Source organism: Lathamus discolor, chromosome 4 (assembly GCF_037157495.1).
Source record: "Lathamus discolor isolate bLatDis1 chromosome 4, bLatDis1.hap1, whole genome shotgun sequence".
In the NCBI taxonomy this organism is placed as follows: Eukaryota; Metazoa; Chordata; class Aves; order Psittaciformes; family Psittacidae; genus Lathamus; species Lathamus discolor.
This window is the reverse complement of record NC_088887.1, coordinates 57772806-57796938: the sequence shown is the minus strand read 5'-3', so window position 1 is coordinate 57796938 and position 24133 is coordinate 57772806. Positions and strand designations below refer to the sequence as shown.

The window sequence follows — 24133 nt, the reverse complement described above, 5'->3', positions numbered from 1 at the left end:
AAGATGTGGCAGTTAGTTTACTTAGGTTCACGCACTGTATTTGAATACAGCTTGATCTGTATTATTTATATACAGCCAGTAACATCTTGTTCAGTAACTTTTCCAATGACCATCTGAGACACCTTGACTACAATAAATATTATTTTAGTCTAAAAAAAAAAAGGGGTAAAAAGCTTTATTTATAAAAGAAACTTGGTACTTTTCTGAAGGTTAATTCAGATGCCATCTGATGATTTCCATGTGTACGAAGGTCCACAACTTACAACTAACAGCTGTTTTAACATTAAAAACTTGGTGCTGTCCTTATGCTTGCTGATAGAATGAAGCTCAAAGTTCTTACTGTGTCCAAACAGAAGTTTTCTGAAACAGTGTACTCTTCTAAAACACATCAAAGTCATCAACTGGAGAAGGAATACACTCTTCAGCACCCAGACTAACAAGTAATTGACTTAATTTCACATCTTCTTAATGAGATCAGTTTCTTTTCCCAGAAAAGGGGATGCAGTTTCATGGCGTATAAATCTTACTGTTAGGAAAGAGGCTTTTGTATTTGCCAAAAGCAGAATTGCCGATTATCACCTTCACCCTGGCTGTGCCATCTTCAGGCATCACTTCTACTTCCTGAACTGTTGCTTCCTTATAGAGCCAACTGTAACAGAAAAAGTGTATTAGCATCTTAAATGTGTAACACACTGCATACAATGTGATCTTTATTTTAGGTCAGTATGTTGCAATCTAGGTAATGTAACACTTTAAAAGACAAAGTGCTTTACTTCACTTCTAATTTGCTACTTGCTCTTTGGAAATAGGGTGCAGTGTTTTCATAAACCTTTCAGATTTGTGTTTTTCTCAGCAATCTGGCTCCAGGACCAGTGGCATGGTCCTTCAGGAAGTATGTTTTATAATACCAACACACAGACCTCTGAAGGACACTTTCAGAAGCAGACTCCACGGTATCTAATGGGGATATTTTTTCTCAATAGGTCAGAAAACTTTGATAATTGTCACTGTAATTCTTAATGCAGATTGATATCAATATGATATGATTTGGAAATTTTAAGACATGCAAGACTAAGAGTTTCATATTTTTCCAAGTCCTTCTTACAACTGAAAATCATTTACCTTAGCTGAGGTCCCTCTAAGTTGACGTTAACTGTCAGAATCTTCTTTCCTGTTGAAGTCAAAATTTTTTTTTCTATTTCTTCTTTCAGCTCTTCTAAACCTCGTCCATGTAGAGCAGAAATGGCTAATGCATTTTCTTCAGTGGGTTTATACCTTAAAAGTAACAATTGCAGACATGTTTGCTCATGAAGATTAGGTCATGAAAATATTCCAAGCATGGACCATGTAATTGTGTTACTTTATACTGGCACATTCCTACACATTGTGTCTACACAAGTGATTTATTTTGTAATTAAAAGATAATTCATTCTTTTTTAAGACCATAGTTACATATGTAAAGGATTGAGAAACACTATTAAATGTATTCAAAAGTGTGGGAGCTAGTTTCTAGACTAAGAATTGAAAAGATTTCAGAACATAAGCACTAAGTATACTTAGCATCTTCTGCTTACCTTTCTATCAAATCCACTTTGTTATGAACTTCCACCATTGAGTCCAATAAATGGCTGGGAAGATTCAGATTCTTCAGAACTGACAGCACAGTTGCTTTCTGGAGGATGGTTTCTGGATGAGTAATATCCCTCACATGAACTATTAGATCCTAACAAGCATCAATATATAAGGCAATTACTTAATAAAATACACCAGTTAGCAGGTTGTAGAGATTTTATACAACAATGTAAACCAAACCCTGCCATTCAAGCTAGTTACAGAATTCAGATTTCAAATAATAACTGATCCATTTTTTCAAAGCTAAGGCTGTGTAACAATAAAGCTTAAAAAATACTGGGGAAGGAAAAGAATGAGCTCCAAAATGGTTTTAGAGTAATGGCTGAAAAAACTGTTTCAAAATGAGGGAACACCCCCACTTAACTTGTAATTCTGTTTTCACATTCAAAATGCAGAAGATTATCCTCATCCTTAGCTCCCGAGATACCATCATTGCTGCTTCACTTAGAAAGTGTTATACAAAAGTTACCAGTTTCAAGTACATACACAATCATGTTTGCTGTGATAAAAAGCAGGCAACCAAATTCAATATTTGCATTCACAGTGTTTCATCATCTTTGCTCAAGATACTGCTTCAAACTTCCGAAAATCAGTGAGAATTAAATTTCATGCCTTTCATTTAACACTTCAAAATAAGAAACAAACAAACAGGATAATTGCAGCCAGCTTTTGAAAGTCCTATTATTACATGGTGAAGTCTAATTCTCAGCAGCATTCCAGCACGTAGTTATCACTGAATTTCATTACCTTTGACGATACAGGCTTTTTGTTTAAATGTCTGTGTATGCAGACTTACACTTTGCTATAACACAGGAAACTAACTTTAATGAGAAAATGATTGGAAAAGTATATTTATGTTTATTACATGCTGCCTGCATCACATCACAATCACCCACTCATAGTGCTATAGGAAACCTGAAGTTAAAAACAGATCATTCCAGAGGCTTTATTTAATTTTTAACTCTTAAGAAAGCTAACCTCAAATTATTCAGATGCAGTGTTTAGGTTTTCAGATATTTAATGAGTAAAGTCTAAGTTATCTGGTTTACGTTAGTGGAGAAAGACACATATACTCCAAAGAAACTCTTTCTGAAATCTCTTCATATCTATACATTCTGCATAATTTCGAGTACTAGAAAATGGGCTTATGGTGAGATACATCATTATCTTAGGAGCCCACTACTAGTCAGCCACATGCTTCACTAAGAACAGTATGACAATTAACTTCATTTTTTGAAAGAGTGAGGATTATCCAAAAGGAAATTAATTTGACTTCTCAATTCTTATAGTCAACCACTTACTGAGTAAACCACTTCTTCTAAGGTAGCTGAAAAGGACTGAACCAGATTATGTGGAAGATCGGTCAGAAATCCAATGGTGTCAACATAAATAACTGGCATATGTGAGGGCAGATAGCCAGCATGGGCTGTAATATCAAGAGTGGCAAACAGCTGATCTCTGGGCTGAATTCCTGCTTCCCCAGTCAAGGCTTTGATCAAAGTAGTTTTTCCTAATTAAAAGAAAAAAGACAAGAGTTTGGTGGCTTGTTTCAAGTAAAAATTTAATTTGCAAGGCTCAGGTGAGTTGTATGATGTAACGCATTTTTTCAGATCTATTTAAGTTAAATCTAGCCTATGCTTCCCTGGAGATGTTCAGGAGTTATCTGGACACAAACCTGAGTAATGTGATCTAGGTGACCCTGCTTGAGCAGGTAGGTTGGACTAGATGATCCCTAGTGGTCCCTTCCAACCCCAACCAACCCCAACCATTCTGTGATTCTGTGATTAATTACCTATATGATGTTAGGAAATCCAAAGACAGTCTTAACTTTTGAAAACTGGAATTGGATTTAAAGCCACAACTGGAAGCTATGCTGGAAAACTGCAAGATGATTGAAGACTGAACTGACCTGCAAAGTGACCTACCCACATCCCTCACTTCTCAGACTATCTGAAGAGCACTGCCATGACAGCATCAGGAAGCATACACTTACACACTCCTCAGTGCTTCTGTTGTCAAAGAATTCAATATTTACTTGTTAAAACCAACAGTAAACAGAAGCACTAATAATACATAGCCTACTAGGTTTACACTTTCATTGTGCATTTCCTCATGAACTTATCACTAAAGACATTCATTTAACTCAATGAATATTTCACAGAATTTAGTCATTAAAGAGCTCAGTATATACCCTGGCTGACATATTTCAATTATGTGTACAATACTGCAATATATATATATTTGATTCTTCAGTTTTAAAATTATGGAAGGGGTAATGGGTTCAAACTAAAACAGGGGAAGTTCAGGTTAGATATAAGGAAGAAGTTCTTTACTGTGAGGGTGGTGAGGCACTGGAACAGATTGTCCAAAAAAGTGGTGAATGCTCCATCCCTGGCAGTGTTCAAGGCCAGGTTGCACACAGCCTTGGGTGACACAGTCTAGTGTTAGGCATTCCTGCCCATGGCAGGGGGGTGTTGGAATTAGATAATCATAAGGTCCTTTCCAACCCAAACCATTGTATGATTCCATAACATAAAAATTAGTACAAGGTAAGTTTGTTTTTATAAAGATGTTGAATAAGAAAATGAAATGGGTCTTAAGATAATGTAACCTGAAAAAGTATCTAGTCCAAAGGCTATTTATGCCTTGTGTATGAAAAACTTCAGCTTGATTTAGATTCTGAGAACATCTCTGAGAACACTATACATCAATGAATGAAAAGCTACAGTGCTTCTTAAGCATATTTCCAGATCAGCTGCCAAATCTCCTGAGTTTTCCTCTTGTGCCTCAAGCCTTCACAGTGATCCAAACATCAACATACTTTTCTCTCACCCATTCTGATCAAGTAATAGAGATTCATATAAAGGGACACTAACAGACACTTCAGCACTATATGTAAAATCTTTTTGGCACAACAGGTACTAGGCATTTCTCCAAAACATATCTTCAAGACCAAAAAACCAAAAGAACTAACTACAACAAGCATAATTTGCTTTCCTAACTATACCCTAATTGACACATACTCATTACACAGTTTAAAAACTAATTAAAATATGAAGCCTATTCACACTGAAATAAGATTCTGGCTAGAGATTCTAATTAAAAAATAGACAATGTAAGCTCTTTCGTGCTACAGTTTCATGAGTTTTTGCTTACCACAATTAGTATAGCCCATTACTGAGATAATCGGAAACTCGCGTTTTTTGCGTTGAGTTCTAAGTAAAGACCTTTTCCTCCTTAGTTTCTCCAGGGCATTCCTAATTTTAAGTTCTTTTTCTTTCAAGATACGATATTGTGTCTCCATAAATGTTTCACCTGAAATATACAAATGAATAATTGGCAGAATATTCTACAAGAGAAACAGTAAACCAAGTGATGTTGTGCATTTGGAAATCAGTGAGTTAGTGCTAGGGCATCTGAAGCTATAAGTAAACAACTAAAACTATGTATTTTTGCCTAAGAGTCCGAGTTACAACTGAGTATTAAGATATACACTAAGCACTCTAGAATAACCATGTACACTTATGATAAACCCCTGTGGCAGCAAACAGTGTGTCCACGGCCACTTACACAGACAGAACAGACCAAAACTTTATTATTTAAGCCACTTTCCAATACATTTTTGTATGCTTACTTAATTAGATGCAGAACACAAACAGTTTTTCCTCCTGGACTCCTCCAAATAAAATAAGATGTAATTAATAGTGTTCAAAGGCTACGGAGAAAATAAACCCTCTAATGCATGAGAATTTACCTGAGCCCATGATGTATCTTGATCCACCTCTCTGCTGATCTAGCTGAGACACCTCATTTTTCAGATTTGACCTGGCAGTGGAGTGACAGTTAATTAGGAGCAATTTTCTTTAATCAAGCTATCCTAAAATGCCTAACAGATGTGAAGCAGTAGTGGTATTCTAATAACACAAACAAAACCACTAAATGACAGAGCTCTAAATAAAACCTGCTCGTGGTGAGAAGCATGGCAACAGATTTCCAGATTTTCCTAGCTTCTCAATGTGTTTTGAAAAAGTGTGCAACTCTTTTAGCAAGTTATAATGGCTATTCTGAAATTTCAGAGAGCCAAAGATGGTCCTGATGCATCCATGCAACTCACACCAACTGCCACGTACAAACATGTCTATGCCACATATGACATAAATGGTGTCATTTTTCTTCACAGTATAGTACTATAAGTTTTGTTACTGTAAAGAAATAGTCACCAAACTATGTGAATATCAGTACATGATTTGCACAGCTTGAGGTACCTGAGAAGTGGAATTTCAGCCAGTGCTATCTGAAGTTTTGCTTCTTTGGTCCGGGCATTACAACGAAAAATGTGAAGTACAACCGTGTATCTGTCAAAGACTTTCACACCCCAGGCATCTTCTAGTTCTCTCTTTAGCCATGTAAGACAAAATAACCTAGATGTTTTCTGTTCCCCACAGTATCTGTAGATCAATTCCTACATAGCATTACAGTTACAGTCAGCTGATGGACACTTGACCTTAAGGGATTTCAGGACACTTGAACTTAGAGGATTCCATTTCAATGTATGGGCAATGATTATGAGCACACAAAGGCAAAATTGGTTGACCATGAAGAAAGGTGTTAAAGAAAGTTTAGAAGGCAGAACTTTATGTCTAGACCTATTAAGAATCCTTCCACTGCCTTCAACAGATTCTGACAACAGCCCTTAACAGCATATCTCAGAATCAAGAATCTCAGTGGTTAAGCCCTTGTAAAAAAAATAATTATGAAACGCTGTGATGGGAAAGGATAGGGATAATATAGGAAAAAGGAAAAAAAAAACCCACCAAAATTAAACAAACAAATTATAGACAGCAAGGCAGAAAAATTATTTCCTAAGCAGCTTTTCACAAAATACTTAAAAAACCCCAATCAACGAACAAAACCCAAACAACCCTCCCCACCTTTGTTCTAATTCAGCAGAAGACACTTAAAGTATGTAATAGCTCCCCTCTGCTCTCTCTAAAATCTAGAATGCTTGTTTCACACATGTTCTCAAACACTTTTTTGAATTAACCCTATGAAATTGCTCTTAAGATTCAGATCTGTACAAGAAAAACTATTTTAGCAAACGTAGAACTGTTAAGAACACATACTATAAATTAGGGAATAACAACTAGAAAATTGAAATGAAATATTTTCAACTTATATTTTATCAATAAATTGAAATGTTTGAAATAATTATTTATTAGAGATATTTACCATCTCTGTCCATTTTATAACCAGGGAAGGCGTTCAAAACTACCAGCAAAGCATTATGTTTGTTTATGGATTTTGCATACATTTTACACCCTGTATGATGCTGTATACAAAAAAACCCTAAAAAGTATGCATTTCAGTTTGCCTAAGCATTTCAAAGAGCATTTATAATTTGTGCACCAGTTGTTTTACAGCTAGTGTTCAAAAAAGTGAATCATGCTCCTCCCCCCCACCCATCTAAAATATGGTTTCTATTAAAGGGTTAGGAATGAAAGTTTCAATATTTGAAACATTTAAATATAAGCTTGCTCTGAATTTACATCTCGTATAAAAAATACAGTACAGTGTCCACAGAACTATGGGAAAATAAAGACACTATCCATATAAGTATAAAAACTTCTGCATATAGCTAATCCAAAATGCTGACATTCTTCATAACAAAATCTAGGCTGTCACCTTCAATTTGTGAAAAAAAGACCCTAAGTAACTTTTCCAACATTTTCAGTGGGGCCAGAGGTAAATGCAGAAGCAGAGTCTACATCAAATGGCTATTAGATTGCTGGAAAATTTCATGCACAAGAGCTGGAAATACATAAATATCTACCAGACAAATGTAAAAGGAATTAAGTTTCCTTTCAACAAAACTCTGTCCAGGTGGCCGTATATATTACCAGTTGCGAATTCAGAGTCATAACTGCCCCTACTTCTTGTAAAATCAAGAGCTTCTGAACAACAGCCATTTAAAGAAAATTATTTTATACTCTATTTAATTACCTTTGTTAGTGAAGATATTCTTTCCACATTCAAGAAGACAGCTGTCACTTGGGGCAATTTTTTAATCTTTTCTAAAAGATGGATAACCATTGCAAAACACAGTGTTAAATGTCAATTCTCTTTTTAAAATGCACAGAATATAAAACCATTTTGCACAGAGCAGAATGCTCATAAAATATTCAAATGGCACCATGCTCTTTGCTCACAGAACAGTTGTAATTCCACTAGTTTAGTACTATGTCAAGAACAGCCGCCAGTTCCACATGTGTCAATCACATGAATGTAGGGATTAAGTTGACTCACACATTTTCAGTGATCTCAAGTTATTTCTATTCTGTGCTGCTTTTGTAACCTTAAGAAAATTCTTTGACGCTTGTTTGCAAACCTGCATGACGGATGAACAACATTCTCTCTTCAGCTTTCTTACCTATTTTTAAACAGTTCAACTGCAGAAACCTTCCATTTAGAATGCTGCAGGACTGAAAAATCTTCATCCTTACCTGTTAAAACCTGGAAGTTTCCTTTGCCAAAAATTAATTTCTTGTCAGGATTTTTTGTAGGAATAATTATTTTATCTAAAACCGTCCAGTTCTGAAGGGTATCTACAAGAGCAACGGCTTCAGCAATCTGTAATTCAGCTTTAGGAATACAAAAAAGAAAAAAAGAAAAGAAAAAGATTGTAATATACCATTATAACTTCGCTCAGATTTCCAATAACTATAGTATGTGCATGAACAGGGAAACAGTAAGCTACACTAAAATTCTACAAGGCTATTTATATTAACCTATTGCACAAGGAGCAAAATGTCTTTCCTCTAATCGGAGTAATTTACTTCTACTTTGATGCAAAGCATCTTTCTACCAGTACAAACTATTTCCACGGTTGTTGATCTAGAGGAATTTTTAACTGTATTGTCAGCAAAGAAATCATCAAGCTTTTTGCCTCAACAAGTGAAATAACTAACTAGCTGGAAAATAATTTCTGTTATTTCAGATGAGTACAAACCCGTGTGATTAATTCCTTTGTGTATTGTGGCAATATTTAAAGAATTACTAATATGGCATATCCTGCTGCTAACTTTACTGCTACTTTTTCATAAAGGACTTACACTGATTTATGACTTGATAAAACCAGCACATTCCAATCCTGTATTCTGGTTCATCAGTCACTTTATAAAAAACACATCCACATGGCAAAGCACTGACTTTTGAGGACTTTGTGAAACGACAAACACTACATGGGCATATCCTGGTAGATAATAGTTGTCCATGAGCCAGCAATGTGCCCTTGTGGCCAAGAAGGCCAGTAGTATCTGGGGGTGCATAGCAAGAGTATTGCCAGCAGGTTGAGGGAGGTCATCCTCCCCCCGTACTCTGCCATGGTGAGGCCTCACTCAGTGTACTGTATCCAGTTCAGGGCCCCAGAAAAGAGAGACATGAAGCTCCTGAAGCAAGTCTGGTGAAGGGCTCTTATAATTATTAAGGGTCTGGAGCATCTTTCATATGAGGAAAGGCTGAGGGAGCTGGGCCTGTTCATCCTAGAGAAGTGAATGCTCAGGGGGGATCTGATCAATGTGTATAAGTATCTGAAGGGAGGGCTTCAAGAGGATGAGGCCAGCAGACTCAGTGGTGCCAGGCAGTAAGACGAGAGGCAAGGGCTAAACTGAAACAAAGGAAATTCCACCTGAACATGAGGAAAAACTACTGTGAGGGTGACTGAGCACTGGAATAAATTGCACAGAGACATTGTTCAGTCTCCTCCCCTAGAGATATTCAAGACTCAATCCTGAGCAATGTGCTCTAGTTGACCTTGTCTGAGCAGGGAGGTTGTACTAGATGACCTCTGGTGGTCCTTTCCAGCCTCAATCATTCTGTGATATCAGATCAGAATATCCAGTTTTGATTTCCCCACTTTTCCTTCTTTCATAACAGATTTTCCAAGTTCCTCTAGATCTCAAAGCCAAATTTATATACTAAATATGTTACCCTGGTCAAAAAGGTAATACATTTTTAAAGATAACCACAATCCTCTTTCTCCTCATATTGTTAGTGTTCCTTGTAAGATGCACAGATTTCCTGTCCTACCTCTGGAGTTTAAACAATCAGTCCAAACCATTTGTTCAGACTTCAGGCTCTTAATCTGGAGGGCATAAAGAAGTGGAAACACATCACTGCTATTCTTCTGCATGTCTCGACAGAAAGGTGCCTTCATATTTTATTTATTTTTCAGTTGTAAAATGGGACTGCTTATGTAAATTTTGAAAAGGTTACAACCTTTTTCTGCAACATGACAATTCATTATAATAAGCAGCTCTAAAAAAACCCTAAAAGATATTTAGGTTCATTACATAATAAATTGGAATATGAGAATAAAGAATCATTTATAAACTGTACACAAAAAGTAAACTTATAAGATGCTTAATCCTTTCCATTACAACTTTGTAATTAGAGAAGCGTTTCAAGAGTATCAAGTTAATAATATATCTTAATTGTGCATGATTAATACCTATATATTAGATAGCTACAAGGATTTCTGAGAGAAGCACCCCAGGAAAACCTACTTTCTGCAGGTCTGTGCTGGTTTGCTCAGGATGTTACTCTAACACACTTCACTTTACAGCTTTGTATTTAGATAATTTCCATGATTTAAGTGTTTAAGGCCAGGCTGGAAGGTGCTTTGAGGAACCTCTTCTAGTGGAAGGTGACCCTGCCCATGGCAGGGGATTGGACCTAGATAATCTCTAAGGTCCCTTCCAACCCAAACCATTTTATGATGATGACAGGAGAATATTCTTGCTTTTCACCCAACTCCTGGGTAAGTTTAAGACAGCAGGACTCCTGCCTGCCTGCTCAGACAACAAGGTGACAACCAGCATGGCTTCAACTAAGGGGAAATCCTGCCTGACCAGTTTGGTGGCCTTCTATGATGGGGATACAGAACTGATGGACAAGGGTAAAGCAGTTGATGTCATCTAACTGGACTTGTGCAAAGCGTTTGACACTGTCCCACACAACATTCTTCTCTCTAAATTGGAGAGATATCAATTTGATGGATGGACCACTTGGTGGATAAAGAACTGGCTGGATGTCCACACACACAGAGTTGTGGTCAATGGCTCAATGTCCGGCTGGAGACTGGTAACGAGTGGTGTCCCTCAGGGATTGGTGTTGGGACCGGTCTTGTTCAACATCTTCGTCGCTGACATGGACAGTGGGATTGAGTGCACCCTCAGCAAGTTTGCCGATGACACCAAGCTGTGTGGTCTGGTTGATACGCTGGAGGGAAGGGATGCCATCCAGAGGGACCTTGACACACTTGTGAGGTGGGCTGATGCCAACCTTATGAAGTTCAACCATGACAAGTGCAAGGTCCTACACCTGGGTCGGAGCAATCCCAGGCACAGCTACAGACTGGGCAAAGAAGTGATTCAGAGCAGCCCTGCAGAGAAGGACTTGGGGGTGCTGGTCAATGAGCAAATGAACATGTGTGCGCTCGCAGCCCAGAAAGCCAACCGTATCCTGGGCTGCATCAAAAGCAGCATGACCAGCAGGTCGAAGGAGGTGATCCTGCCCCTCTACTCTGCTCTTGTGAGACCTCACCTGGAGTATTGTGTGCAGTTCTGGTGTCCTCAACATAAAAAGGACATGGAACTGCTGGAACAAGTCCAGAGGAGGGCCACGAGGATGATCAGGGGACTGGAGCACCTCCCATATGAAGACAGGCTGAGAAAGTTGGGGCTGTTCAGCCTGGAGAAGAGAAGGCTGCGTGGGGACCTCATAGCAGCCTTCCAGTACCTGAAGGGGGCCTATAGGGGTGCTGGGGAGGGACTCTTCATCAGGGATTGTAGTGACAGGACAAGGGGTAACGGGTTAAAACTTAGACAGGGGAAGTTTAGATTACAGATAAGGAAGGAATTCTTTCCTGTTAGGGTGGTGAGACACTGGAATGGGTTGCCCAGGGAGGTTGTGAGTGCTCCATCCCTGGCGGTGTTCAAGGCCAGGTTGGATGAAGTCTTGTGTGGGATGGTTTAGTGTGAGGTGTCCCTGCCCATGGCAGGGGGGTTGGAACTAGATGATCTTAAGGTCCTTTCCAACCCTAACTATTCTACAATTTTATGATTCTAAGGCTAAGGCCTGAAGGGTATTAACGTTGTGCTAAGAACGGTGAAACACTTCTGTTTTCTTAAGCAACCTTAACGCTCCATACACAGAGTAATTCTGCTGTCCAAGTCCCAAAGCTAAGGTGATTTACAAGTAAAAGCACAGATCTACCAACACTGATGGCATATTGTCTCTTAAAAGGTTATCAGAGAACAGCCACGAGGACTTTTTATCAGAGCTTGTATTTCGCTAGCTGTCCCAGGCAGAATTTCTATTTTACCACTCTAATAACGGATCTACTTTCCGCTAATGGCACTCACTCCCTACAAGTACTCCCGCGGGCCATAGAGATCTAGAACGTGAGAAACCCGAGAAGCGGAGCGGCTGGCTGGCAGGGCCCACGGTCGGGTGACCGTCCGAAGCCCCCCCATACCCCAGCCCCGGCGCGGCCACGCACCGGTGGTGAGCGGCGACTTCTTTGGGCCCCACTTGACCGCCGGGTGCACCACGACCACGCGCTGCACGCCGGGCTCCACGGCCACCGGAGAGGGGCCCAGCAGCTCCTCCAACTCCGCCTCATCTTCCTCTTCCTCCTCCTCTTCTTCTTCTTCTTCTTCTTCATCCCGGCCGGCGCTCAGCGATCCGTTCCACAGCCCTCCGCCGCTCGCCCGTGGTGGCTCACTCCTGCCCGGCGGCCGCTGGGGAGCCCGCAGGCCAGCGGCGGCGCTGAGCGGGCGGGCAGACAGCAGCCGGCCATGGCAGCGGGCCGCGCCGAGAGCCGCCGCGACCCGCCGGCAACACAGAAGGAGCGACTGCGAGAGGCGGCCGGGCCCCATAACCACCCCTCCTCCGGCCAAACCGGCGGCAGGCACCGCTACATGCGTACCCTTCCGGGCCCCGCCCCGGCCACTACGGAAGCCCGATGGCACCAACACACCGCGAATCGGCGGTATAGAGCCACGTGACAACGGCCCCCGCCTCTGATAGGCCGGGTGGTGCCGAGGGAAGGGCCGTGATTGACGCGGGGCCGCAGCCGGGGCTCCGGCTGCCGCAGTAAGGGGCGGGGAGCGGGTAGCCAAGGGGCGGTGTCGGCGCGCCCCCGGGCCTGCGGAGCGCGTCCCCGGCGCAGGTGAGTGACAGGCCGCGCGTTTCGCACCCGTCCGCCGCCACTCGGGGTTGAGGGTCCCTGGGATCGCGCGCCGAGCCGCCGCCCGTTGCGACCCGTCACGGCGGCGGTGTTGTTCCTGAGGCACCCCTGCCTGTGCGGGGTGCGGGCCGCGGGCCGCCGGCGTTGCGGCGTCTGCCCCAGGGAGAGGAAGGTTCAGCGGGCTGTATGGCCCTGGGAGCTTAAGGCTCTCTCACGGGCGGCTGCTTTGTAGGCGCTGCCGCCTCAGGGCTCCGGCCAGGTGCAGTGGTGCCACCTGCGCGTTCGCCTGTCTGAAGTAATTTGTTTCTCGGAGTCTCATCCCTTTCTGCGGACTGGTTTGGCAGGGGGCTTTCCGACTTGGTTTTGAGAGAGCTGCCTGGAACTGTTGCTGTGAGTCCAGAGGAGGCGACAATCAGAGGGTTAGAGCACCTCTCCTATGAAGAGAGGCTTGAGAGAGCTGGGCTTGTTCAGTCCGGAGAAGAGAAGCCTCTGGAGAGACATTACAGCAGCCTTCCAGTACCTAAAGGAAAGATGGAGAGGAACTTTTTATAAGGGCATGTAAGGACAGGACAAGAGGGTAATTACTTTAAACTGAAAGAGGTTACATTTAGATTAGATATTAGGAAGAAGCCCTTTACTATGAGGGTGGTGAGGCACTGGTATAGTTTGCCCAGAGAAGCTGTGGCTGACTCATTCCTGGCAGTGTTCAAGGCCAGGCTGGAGTGGGCTTTGAGTGACTTTGTGTAGTGGAAGGTGTCCCTGACCATGGCAGGAGGATTGTAACTGGATGATCTTTAAGGTCCCTTCCAACCCAAACCATTCTGTGGTTCTATGAATTAATTCTTTTTTTTTTTTTTCTTTTCTCTTTTCTTGACAGTTTTTGGCTGCTGTTTCACCCGCAAGAACTAGAGCCTTGATAAATTTTTAGCGCTACTGATCTTGGTGAATTGCCTCAAAAGAAGTGCTGCTCTTGTTAGCTTACTGCCTGTACTGTTGAAATAATGTACCGGAAATGATAGCCGAGCCCAACACAGCCAATAACCTTCCCAGCCAAAAGTAAGACCTGTCACAGGTTGCCTGTAAAATTTATTGGTAAATTAAGATGCTGTCCCTTGAATTTGTGCCCCACAGATACTGGGCAGTCTACCATGTGTCATTTTGGTGGGAGGGGAAAAAGCAGGGATTTGCTATGCGCTATGTCTTGCTACTAATTTCTCCACTTTATTCCCTTTTATGTATTGTTTAGCATCTTCTTAATGTAGTGCTTTATGCAGGGACCTTGGCCTTAAAAGCTTTTCTGTGCCTTATTCTGTGCACCCTTGTGGCAGGGGGGTTGGAACTAGGTAATCTTTAAGGTCCCTTCCAACCCAAACTATTCTATGATTCTGTGATTATTCACCACAGTGGAAATAAACCCACTTTGGAAAAAAAAAAAGGAGGGCAGATTGATAGTCAACACATGTTCACTTCAGTTGTGGATTTGGGGATACTGAGCAGGAAGACTGCTAAATAATCTGTAATCTGCCTGTGGCATTGGAGAGGGATTTGCTTCCCTTTTTTTTTTTTTTTTCTTTGTTTTTATTAGGATATGTCGTGTCTTCTTCCTTTCATAATGTATTTCTCCAGTCATCAGTTGAGGTGATCTATAAACTAAATGTATTCATATCATTGTCTGGAAAGTGGTATTTAGAAGTTCTACTAGAGCAGATACAAATAGATAGAAGGTAAAGTTAAAGCATTTGGGCGTATCTTGTCTAGTTTCAAAGGGTGAAGCTGCTTAGAAGTCCAGTGATGCATGCATTTGTTGCAGCCCAACCTTTGCTGATCCTGCCACCTTCTGAGGAAGTCTGCTCTAAGTCTTGCTTCATTAAGCTCTAACAAAGGCTGAGAGGTGTATTCCTTATAGTCCATGATAACAATTAATATAGCTTCCCATATGTCCTTTCCAGTATGTTTCATCTGAAGCCAGCCTCTTGTGAAAGTGTCAGAAGGGCATCTGGCAATTGCTTAGCTGAGTTTCTTATGTTGCTTCTGAAAGATAAAACAGCTGTATTGAACTTTCTAATTTTCAAAGTCTACAGGTAGGATTCTTCCAGTAACATAGGTTAATTTTTCCTTTTATGCAGCTAAAGCAATGTTATCCTTGTTAAATAGGTAGCTTTCTGTTTAAGGGTGTGTCAGTAAATCTGCTCCAAATGTTTATTAAAATGAGAAAACTGAATTCAGAAATTCTTGGAACAGTATTGTGTTTGAGGACTAGATGAAGGACTTCGCCTCCTTCCAACTTCAAGTGTTTTTATCTCATCAGCAATACTTCTAGTGCTAGTGAAAGGATTGTATTGTGGCAGGCATATGAGGTCAAAATGAGTCAGAGCCATAGAGGGTATGAAAGCGAAAATTAGGATGAGCTAGAAATGGAATTCTGCCTGCACTTTCCTCCTGATTGCTGATGGAAACAAAGCAAATGGCAGAGAACGGTTTCATAGCAGCACAAGGCAGTGAATTTAGGTATGCAAAAATGCTTGGTGTGGTGTAGACTAGCAGATGAGAGCAAAAAACCCACTAGGTCAAAATTTGTCAAACCTACAGTTGCACTCGTATAGTTGAAAAGATGTTAAATGGAGATATGTAGAAGAACTGCTGCAGAAGTGATCACAGCATCCTCAGCTAGGCACAGTGGTTCCTACTTTGCTCAAGAAGGTTAGAGGACATCTTAATTCTTTTAACAGTTTCTTCCACAGAAACTTAATTGTGCAAATAAAAACTCAATTAAAACATCTCTGATTTCTAAGTGGTTTCATGAAGTTTGGTTTTTAGGCTCTGGTCTAGTTCCTGCAAATGTTTGAGTATCTCCTTTATGAATAGTCTTACTGGAAACATCAGTATTAAAGGGAAAAAAAGAGAAAGGGGAAACATGAGTGTTGATAATACCTGTATTTTAAAAATCTTGACTTTTGTGTAGGTTGTCTGTGGTAGCATGGTGCTTCCTATGGCATTGCTATGTGCTGTGGTACACTGATAACCAAAACAGGTCAGAAATGTAAATGGCTTTTTAATATTAGGATTTAGTGCTTTTTACATTTGTTGAGTGTTTAAGACGGGTGCTTAGTGCATGTGTGAAAGCTACTCTAACTGTCACAGAGATGTTGCTTTACTTGGCGTTGTTAGCCCAATGTAAGGAAGCTGTAGATCATCTGCCTTCTTATTCTTTCAGGCTTTGCTGAGCTTTGGTAAGCATGCTCTTCCATGTACCAGGCATTTCCTTACTTTGTGGAGCCCCTTTTGCTACAGGTACATTTTGCCTGGCATAAGCTGACTAAATAGCACAGGGCAAGTAGATACCGCCTGTATTGCTGTCCTTCAAGATGTCCTTGGGAAAAAGACATGAATTAGAACTTCAGAGACTTATATTCTAGAGAGATACTAAAAGTGGTGCATGATTAGACAAGTACTTGACTGAACTGTTCTGCAGCGGTGATGATTTTTTAGTTACTTGTTCTAATTCATCTTGGAATCAAATATAGTTGCTGTAATCAAATGCAAGGCATTTATTTTCATGATGGGGTGGAGCAAGTTGCTAAATAGTGCATGCAAACAAACCAGGAAAAGTTTTTGAGAGTGTGTTGAGCGTTATGTTTAGGTATAATGCAGCAACAGGTATCACATGTTACCATGATGTTGGCTGGCATCAGAGTTGTAGTTCTAGTGAAACGGTGCTAGTCAGAACATGTTAGCCCAGCCCCATAATATTGCATACTGCTTTGAAATCAAGAGTGGAAGGATTTAACTATATAGGATAAGTAGCTCCTTGATGAACATGTTTAGGTTCTTTTTGTTAATTTGTGGTCTGTAGAAGGATCTGGGAAGAGCTAACTGGCATCAGAAAAGCAGTACATGTTGCCATCTCTTGCTGCTTGTTCTTTTCAGCTAGGAAGCCTCTGGTGGTGCTTGAGACACTTAATCTCTGTGACTTGCAATTGCAAATCAAAGAAAACATTTGAAAACTTTTGCAAACTATTGTTTATAGCATGCTGACTCACTTGTAAACTATATAGCTCATCCCTCTCTTTTCTATAACATGAGTACTGGTAGGATGAATGGATGTAATGATTGGTTCGCCCTGAGTTTGTTTTTTGGCTTCCATCTGTCAAACACTGAGGCATGTTTTGAACTTCTCTATAATAAGGCATTCATTGAATTTAACTTTCATGGGACTTTTCTCTGTAGGGAAGTTAAGCATTTGCATAATTGTATTTAGAAAGTTGTTATATTCTTACAGAGTTTTATATTCATATAGAATTTTTATGGGAGTCTTTAGAAACCTAATTCTACATTGCTTATGGTAAAGTGTGCCAATAGATTAAAAAAGTAAATGGAGATTTGTTAACTATGAACTTCTGTCTGCTCTCACTAATAAAATAATATCAGGACCTTGGTCCTGCAGTTGATGCTATTCAGCCTCAGGATTTGCTTTACAGAGGCAGTGTCTGACTGAGACAGTCTTGGGAAGACAGCAACAGTGGTTATCTGGCACTGATAAACCCTAGCTGGAGTTGAGCTGGTTTTGCCTCCATAGCACAGTTAATTCTCTGTCTGGGTTAGCCAACACTAGATATTGGAGAGTTGACTGTATCTTACAGTGTAATACACTATTTTATAACTTGTAAAGTGATCACTTGTGTTAGCACACTTTCTTCTTGCAGCAGTATCAGCAACATGAAAGTAACTGTACACTTTCATATTTACTCTTTTTTGTGCCTTATAGTATGAGTCAACTGGCTTCATGTCCTGGCCACCATAGTTTAAAAGGTGGCCATAGCAGCCAGCTACCAGTACTGGACCTGCTGCAGAAGTGGGATCCAGCTCATCTGTTCAAACGTGATCTTTGGCAAAGCCTATTGTTAGCACCGAGAATGATGAAAAGTGGCATGATTTCATTGCAGATAAATGTATGGCTTCAGGTCTCCCAGAAGGTGCATCTTTATTTTCCTCCATCATACTAGCAATGACCTTCAAATGAAATTTCTTATGTCTTTTTTCTTCAGCATGTTTTATGAACAAGGTAAAACAGTTTCTTCCTCTTGCTTCAAATGTAGACCCATCAAATGTTATTACTTTCTTTTGTTCAGAGCACCCACAAAGTGAATGCATACTCATGTTATTGTTTCATAGTGCAAAGCTCTTCAGTCAGCAAAGCCTGGCTTAAGTCAACATCAGCATTCTGTTTCATTTACTTGCTTTCTGCTTTCTTGATATCTTTGATAGTTTTGCTAGTTTTCTGTATATCTTGCAGGAAAGCAAATAGTTTGAAAAAGGCCCCAAATTTCTGTTGTACTTTTAAAGTCAGCTGTTTGGTTTCTGGTAACAAAATGACATAATTTCCAAACAAGTAATTAAAAACATTTAAATACCTATATATGCTCTTAATTTCTTCTGTTGTTTGTATCGAAGCATAGTTTTGTGTTCTCACTGATAACCTCTTCAATGTATCCATTACACTTCAGAGAGAATGCTGTCCATGATGAGACTGTGCCTGAGTCTGCTGTGCAGAATGTCAGCTGTGTAAGAAATGGCAACCTGAAAACACCAGTAAGTTGATTTTTAAAATAACCCCCTCCCCCCCAAGTTTATGAAATAGGAATTTATTTTCTGTCTCATTCAATTGTTACAAAATTGAGTATTACATAAACCAATCATAATATGGTACATTGTTGTGGTTTAAGCCCAGCCGGTAACTCGGAACCATGCAGCCACTCACTCACTCCCCCCTGTTCTTCCCTCCCTGATGCCCTCAGAGGAATGGGGAGGAGAATCAAAGGAATGTAAATCCCACAGGTTGAGATAAGAACAGTCCAGTAACTAAGGTGTAATAGAAAACTAGTACTACTAGCATCAGTAATAATAATGATGGGAAAATAACAAGGGGAGTGTATATGAAACTGAAAGGGGAAAAGAAAGAAAATAATAAAACACAAGTGATGCACAATACAATTGCTCACTACCTGCTGACTGATACCCAGCCAAACCCGAGCACTGATCTGGGCCTTCTGGCTAACTCCCACCGTTTCATATACTGGGCATGACGTGCTGTGGTATGCAATACCCCTTTGGCTAGTTTGGGTCAGGTGTCCTGTCTCTGCTTCTGCCCGGCTTCTTTTGTCCCTCCTCACTGGCAGAGCATGAGACTGAAAAGTCCTTGATCAGGGTAAGCGCTGCTTAGCAACAACTGAAAACATCGGTGTGTTATTAGCATTGTTCTCAGACTAAAGCCAGAACACAGCACTGCACCAGCTACTAAGAAGGAGAAAAATAACTGTTACAGCTGAACCCAGAACATGCATCTGTATGCAATCTAGTCACTAGATGCAGCTTGACCCCAAATTTTATTTGGCATCAGAGCCTCAGTGCTGGCTTTTAAACAGTCAGTTCATTTCAGTGAGTGTTCTTTCTTAGCTGTGTATTATGTGTAGCTGATGTTAATTTGAAGGTTCTGTGTTTACCCTGTGAGTGAAAAGATGTAGAAGCGTTTCTGTGCTTGCTGTCTATTCTGCAGAAACTACAGCTGCCACTGAAAAATGCCTTCTGGATAGTACACAACTGGTCAGAAGCTTCTTTCCTGTTATACATTCCTATGATTATGACTCATTGTTGAGATAAAATTCAAACTGGTAAACCCTTTCTTTCATTCCCTTCCAGTATGGTCATGTTTGATAAGACTTTGTGTCCTTGAAAGTTAGCACCCTGGGGAAATCATTACAATGAGAGTAAAATAAACTTGTTATTAGGGGATAATTTATGTATTGGCTGTTATGTGTTGTGTTTTCTCACATCTTTTTCACTTGACTCGTTTCAGAGAGAGAAGCGGAAGGTCCGACAGCAGTGTGAGAACATAAGGAGAAGTTCTGCCAGTAGCAAAAGAGTGAGCCGGCTGCAGAATGGCCAAGTGGTTGAGGCGGTTACGTTGTTTGAAGTGGTTAGCATGGGGAAGCAGGCCATGCAGGTATTTCTGGTTCTGAATTCTGAGAGGAGTTGGTGGAGGGAAGATAGATGGATGGATGGATGGATAGATAGATGGATAAATACAGTGCTCATTTCAGTTATACTCTGGAGCACTGAAATTTTGGTCTGTTTTGGCACAGGTGGGGAAGAAATATGTTTGACTGGAAGACTTATGAGCATGACTGTTGAAAAGAATGCATCTTCAAGAAATAAGCGAAGAAGTAGCTGTCATATATTTGAAAAGGGGAAGGAAACATGCACCTAAACTAGTGTTCCTAAAGCAATGTCTGAACATACTGAAATATAATTATTCTAAAAATACCAAAAAGATTCATCAGTAGAAAATTTTGCTTGATCAGGATTCTGAAAACCAGACCTTTTTTTCCTCCCCCCGGGAGGTTGCCTTTTGGTTTGGTTTTTTTTTTTTATCTCCATTCCAATACAGTTTGACAGCATTCTGCAAAATAGTCAGGTTCCCCCTGCCTCTGTGTAGTTAAAAATTTTCTTCCATGTGAGGAAGCCCACCTCCCCGTACTCTGTGAACATATGTTATGTTTGTATATATGGAGGAAGGATTAAAACCTGGAGCTCAAATATTCTTATACAGGGTTATACCTATGTCTCCACTATGTAGTGTCTGTAAGTAAAGTGCATGTGTGCACACATGAAAAGTACATTTATATTTTGGATGCAAGACCTCAGTTTTTCAAGATGTTTGTGTGGATGGACATTTGCCATGCTATTGCTGTGTTAACCTCAGTAGAGCTCCTTGAAGAGCTCAGCTTTTGCTGCGCAAATCATAATGTGAATGTCTTGGAAAGGCAGCAGCTAAGTCCATACTGCTGCTGCTAGAATTCATTAGACCTGTGTGGCACTAGAAGTGGGTTGAAGCTTGGATGGCTTGTCCCAGCAGGCCTGTGTCACATACAGGCTGTACTGCCCTAGAAATGAAATTTGGGGTTGGATTGTAGCTTAAGTGTAGTATGTGAACTGTTTCAGGCTACTGCACAAATTGGGTGCTGAAGAAGACAACTCCCAGGAACAGCTGCTAATGTTAATATTAATTAGTAGATTGTGCAGAGGTTAAATGTGTTGTGAGGTGTTTCATTTTTTTATTTTTAAGTGAAATTGTTACCTGGGTGCTAGCAAGAAGTCAGGATGATATTTTGGTTGTTTGAAGTTAATTAAAGCTGCGGCTATTTTTCCTATTAACAAGGAGCAAAGCATTTGTGAATGGCAACATTGCCCAGAGCAGAACTTATGAACGAGCAGTTCAAGACTTCATTTTGCCCCAGAAAGAGTCTTTTTAATGTGCTATTAGAAATGGAACAAAATGGTGTGGAGCTTATTCTCATTTTTATAATTTAATGTAGACAAAACAATGTTAGTTTGTATCCTTGTCATGGATGTTCTCAGTGGAGTGCAGCATGCTGTGTTCAGCTCCTGACTAATGAGTTTCTTTAATCTTTTCTAGTCTGTAGTAGATGACTGGGTTGAAGCTTATAAACAAGACAGGAATGTGGCACTTCTAGATCTGATCAACTTCTTCATCCAGTGTTCGGGTTGTCAAGGTAATTACTCTCTTAGTATCCCTTTCCATTGTCTGTGGGTAAGAGTAGTCTGAAGCGTGCCTTCTAAAATGGAAAATAGTGTATTTATAATTTGTACTGTTTGTTAAGATGGACTCCAGATGGGAAGGCTTAACAGTAAAGAATATTACTGGTTAAATTCTTTGACTGTGTTTATAGCATACCAGCTCTCAGAGTTGCATTTAAACATGGTTTGCAAGGTCAGGTTTCTGAAATGGCATGTCACATTGCTTTCCAGAATCCCCATATAGGGAAGATGGTTGTGGTGACTGTACTAATTGAAATACAGTGTTTTAAAACATAAAATTTCAGTTGCCATTTGTTTTGTAACTTCCTAGTATCTTTTGTTTGCTTAGTATCTTTTTTTGAATATAAACAACTAGGAAATTAAGCTCCCTGCTTTGGTGGCTGGAAAAGGAATCTCTTCCTTCAACCCTCTTATGGTTACTTTTACCAGAGGCTTATAATGCTGTCTATTTCATAACAAACATTGAGACCCAGTGACTTCTGGGGACTGTCTGCTAGTGAAATGCTTCAGGATGGCAAGAAAGAGTTTTAAGAAGGCTGTTCTGTTAGTTTGAACTTCTGAGTGTATTTAAAGCAGCTAGGCCTATGAGAAATCTGGAGAGGGACTTTCTACAATGTTGTGTCGTGACAGGACAAGGGGGAATGGCTTTAAACTGAAAGAGAGGACATTTAGGTTACGTATTAGGAAGAAATTCTTCACTGTGAGGGTGGTGAGGTGCTGGCACAGGTTGCCCAGAGAAGCTGTGGCTGCCCCGAGAAGCTGTGGCTGCCCCATCCCTGGCAGTTTTCAAGGCCAGGTTGAGTGGGGCTTTGAGCAACCTGGTCTAGTGGAAGGTGTCCCTGCCTGTGGCAGGAGGGTTGGAACTAGGTGATATTTAGGGTCCCTTCCAACCCAAACCATTCTATGACTCCATGATTTTACACTTCACAGTTTTGTTTTGTTTTTTTTTTTTTTTTTGCTGGTCTTTTGCTTTCTCTTAGGGGAAGTGTTTTGGTGCCCTTGACTAGCAGTGGGCAAAATGTTAGTAAATCCTTGAAGCAGATGAATGGACAGAGAAAACACCCATGCGAGACCCCACATGGCAGAATTCCTAATGTTAATTTCAGTTTTCATTCATGAGTATTTTCTACTATAAATGAACTTATGTGTCTTTCTGCATCTATATTGCTCTTACCCAGGGTAAACAGAGATAAAGCAGAGTCTCTCCTTCTATGTATTTCTAAATTTTATATAAATTTGTTACTGTGGTTTGGACTTGCATAATATAATATGGTGTTGGTAACTCTTTTTGAAATACTACTTTTCTAGGCATGGTAACAGCAGAGATGTTTCAAAGTTTGCACAAGAAGGATGTCATGCAAAAAATGACAGAGAACTTTGATGAGGTAGGCAGAGCTTTGAGTTTGCATGTCTTGTTTATATAAACAATAGGTTCTATGTTAATAGCCAACCTGGACAGAGTTTCTGCTGCTTAACAGGAGCTGGTGTCCCATTTCCTTAATTTAGGAGATTTGGAAATTTGAAGGTAAATTTGGTGTTGTAATGATCCATTTTAGCAGTAGCAGGGTAACTATTTTTCTGTAAGCCACTCTTATTTTTAGGGTTTTATTAGGGCTATCTAACTGTAGTCTTCATGAATCTGGCTTTCTCTTAGGAGTTCTTTTCATAGTGACTTTAAGAAAGTAAATATAACCCACCATTGCAGAAGGTAAACAGTTCCTTTGGTAGTTGATTGATAGGTCCTTTTAAAAATACAATTGTAGATGACTGATGAGCTAATTAAAGATTTTTTTTTTTTTTAGCTGATATTTTTATTTCAATCTTCCCCTTCTGTTTTCCTGGTAATCTGAATTTTTAGAGTTGTGTCTTGTCGTATGAAAGAAGAAAAATGAATTTCTGATTTTTAGATAATTGTCAAAACAATAGTGAATATCTCATTTCTCAAGGATTGTTAAGAAAAATGCATAGCTTTACAATACTGTTTCTCTGTTTGACTGCTCCTTGGCTAACATCAAATTTTCTGCAGCACTCTCTCAGTTGCTTCTGTGCTTTTTTCCTGTATTTGCCACCTCTGAATTGATTTGTCAGGCAGCAGCCATCAGCTTTGCTTTAACTGAGTATCTCTCAAAGACCAGCTGCTGTAGAAATTCCCACAGCGGATGAATTTGCCAATGTGGTTTCCTTCATTTTAGAAGTGTAGTAACACTTGAGCTGTTTTTTGACAGAAATTATGTGATATATGTCTGGCTATATGAATTAGTAATCTGGCATTTCTTTCTGAACTCAGAATAGAATAGGCACTCTGGAAGGTACAAAGATATGATTATCGTTATCATTTGCCTGGATGTGGTACAGCTGTGTAACCTTTTCACCTCTCCTGGCACTGAGGGGGCAGACAGGTTCTTTTAAGGATTCTTAGTTTTATTTTTGTAACAAGATGTTATGATTAGTATAGCAGAGAATTTACTATTAGAATGTTGTGGGATTTCTACAAGCAGAATGAATATAGTAGCATAATACAGAATTTATAATACAAATTCAGTTATGATTTCTAATCACGTTAGTAATACAGAATTTATGATAAATTTAACCTATAATTTCTCATCACCTGGACCCTCTGCAAATTGGGTCAAATCT

At 40.1% G+C, this 24133-nt stretch overlaps 2 protein-coding genes across 9 annotated transcripts in view; one reads left to right on the top strand and one right to left on the bottom strand.

Moving 5' to 3' along the window:
• Window positions 1-103: 103 nt before the first annotated feature.
• Window positions 104-12654, bottom strand: GTPBP6 (GTP binding protein 6 (putative)). Of its 2 annotated transcripts, none has more exons than XM_065677570.1 (10): window positions 12191-12654; window positions 8133-8270; window positions 7633-7703; window positions 5898-6028; window positions 5387-5457; window positions 4789-4947; window positions 2934-3142; window positions 1575-1723; window positions 1123-1275; window positions 104-649 (listed from the first exon to the last, which is right to left on the bottom strand). In XM_065677570.1, the coding sequence occupies exons 1-10, from the start codon at window positions 12567-12569 to the stop codon at window positions 508-510; spliced, it is 1602 nt and encodes a 533-aa protein (XP_065533642.1). In that variant the 5' UTR covers window positions 12570-12654; the 3' UTR covers window positions 104-507. The 2 variants fall into 2 exon arrangements, with proteins under 2 accessions (XP_065533642.1, XP_065533643.1); XM_065677571.1 differs by having other exon boundaries at window positions 8133-8259; window positions 12191-12451.
• An 81-nt stretch (window positions 12655-12735) lies between these two features.
• Window positions 12736-24133, top strand: part of LOC136013545 (cohesin subunit SA-2-like) — a 59020-nt gene continuing 47622 nt past the window's right edge. For 2 of the 7 annotated variants that reach the window (XM_065677565.1, XM_065677567.1), the window contains exons 1-6: window positions 12736-12862; window positions 13758-13936; window positions 18385-18469; window positions 19734-19880; window positions 21354-21450; window positions 22805-22881. In XM_065677565.1, the coding sequence (XP_065533637.1) occupies window positions 13893-13936; window positions 18385-18469; window positions 19734-19880; window positions 21354-21450; window positions 22805-22881 (450 nt within the window). In that variant the 5' untranslated portion in view covers window positions 12736-12862; window positions 13758-13892. Of the gene's footprint in view, window positions 12863-13087; window positions 13176-13757; window positions 13937-18384; window positions 18470-19433; window positions 19549-19733; window positions 19881-21353; window positions 21451-22804; window positions 22882-24133 lie in introns of those variants that run through there. The other 5 variants (XM_065677566.1, XM_065677562.1, XM_065677563.1 and 2 more) reach the window with 4 other exon arrangements.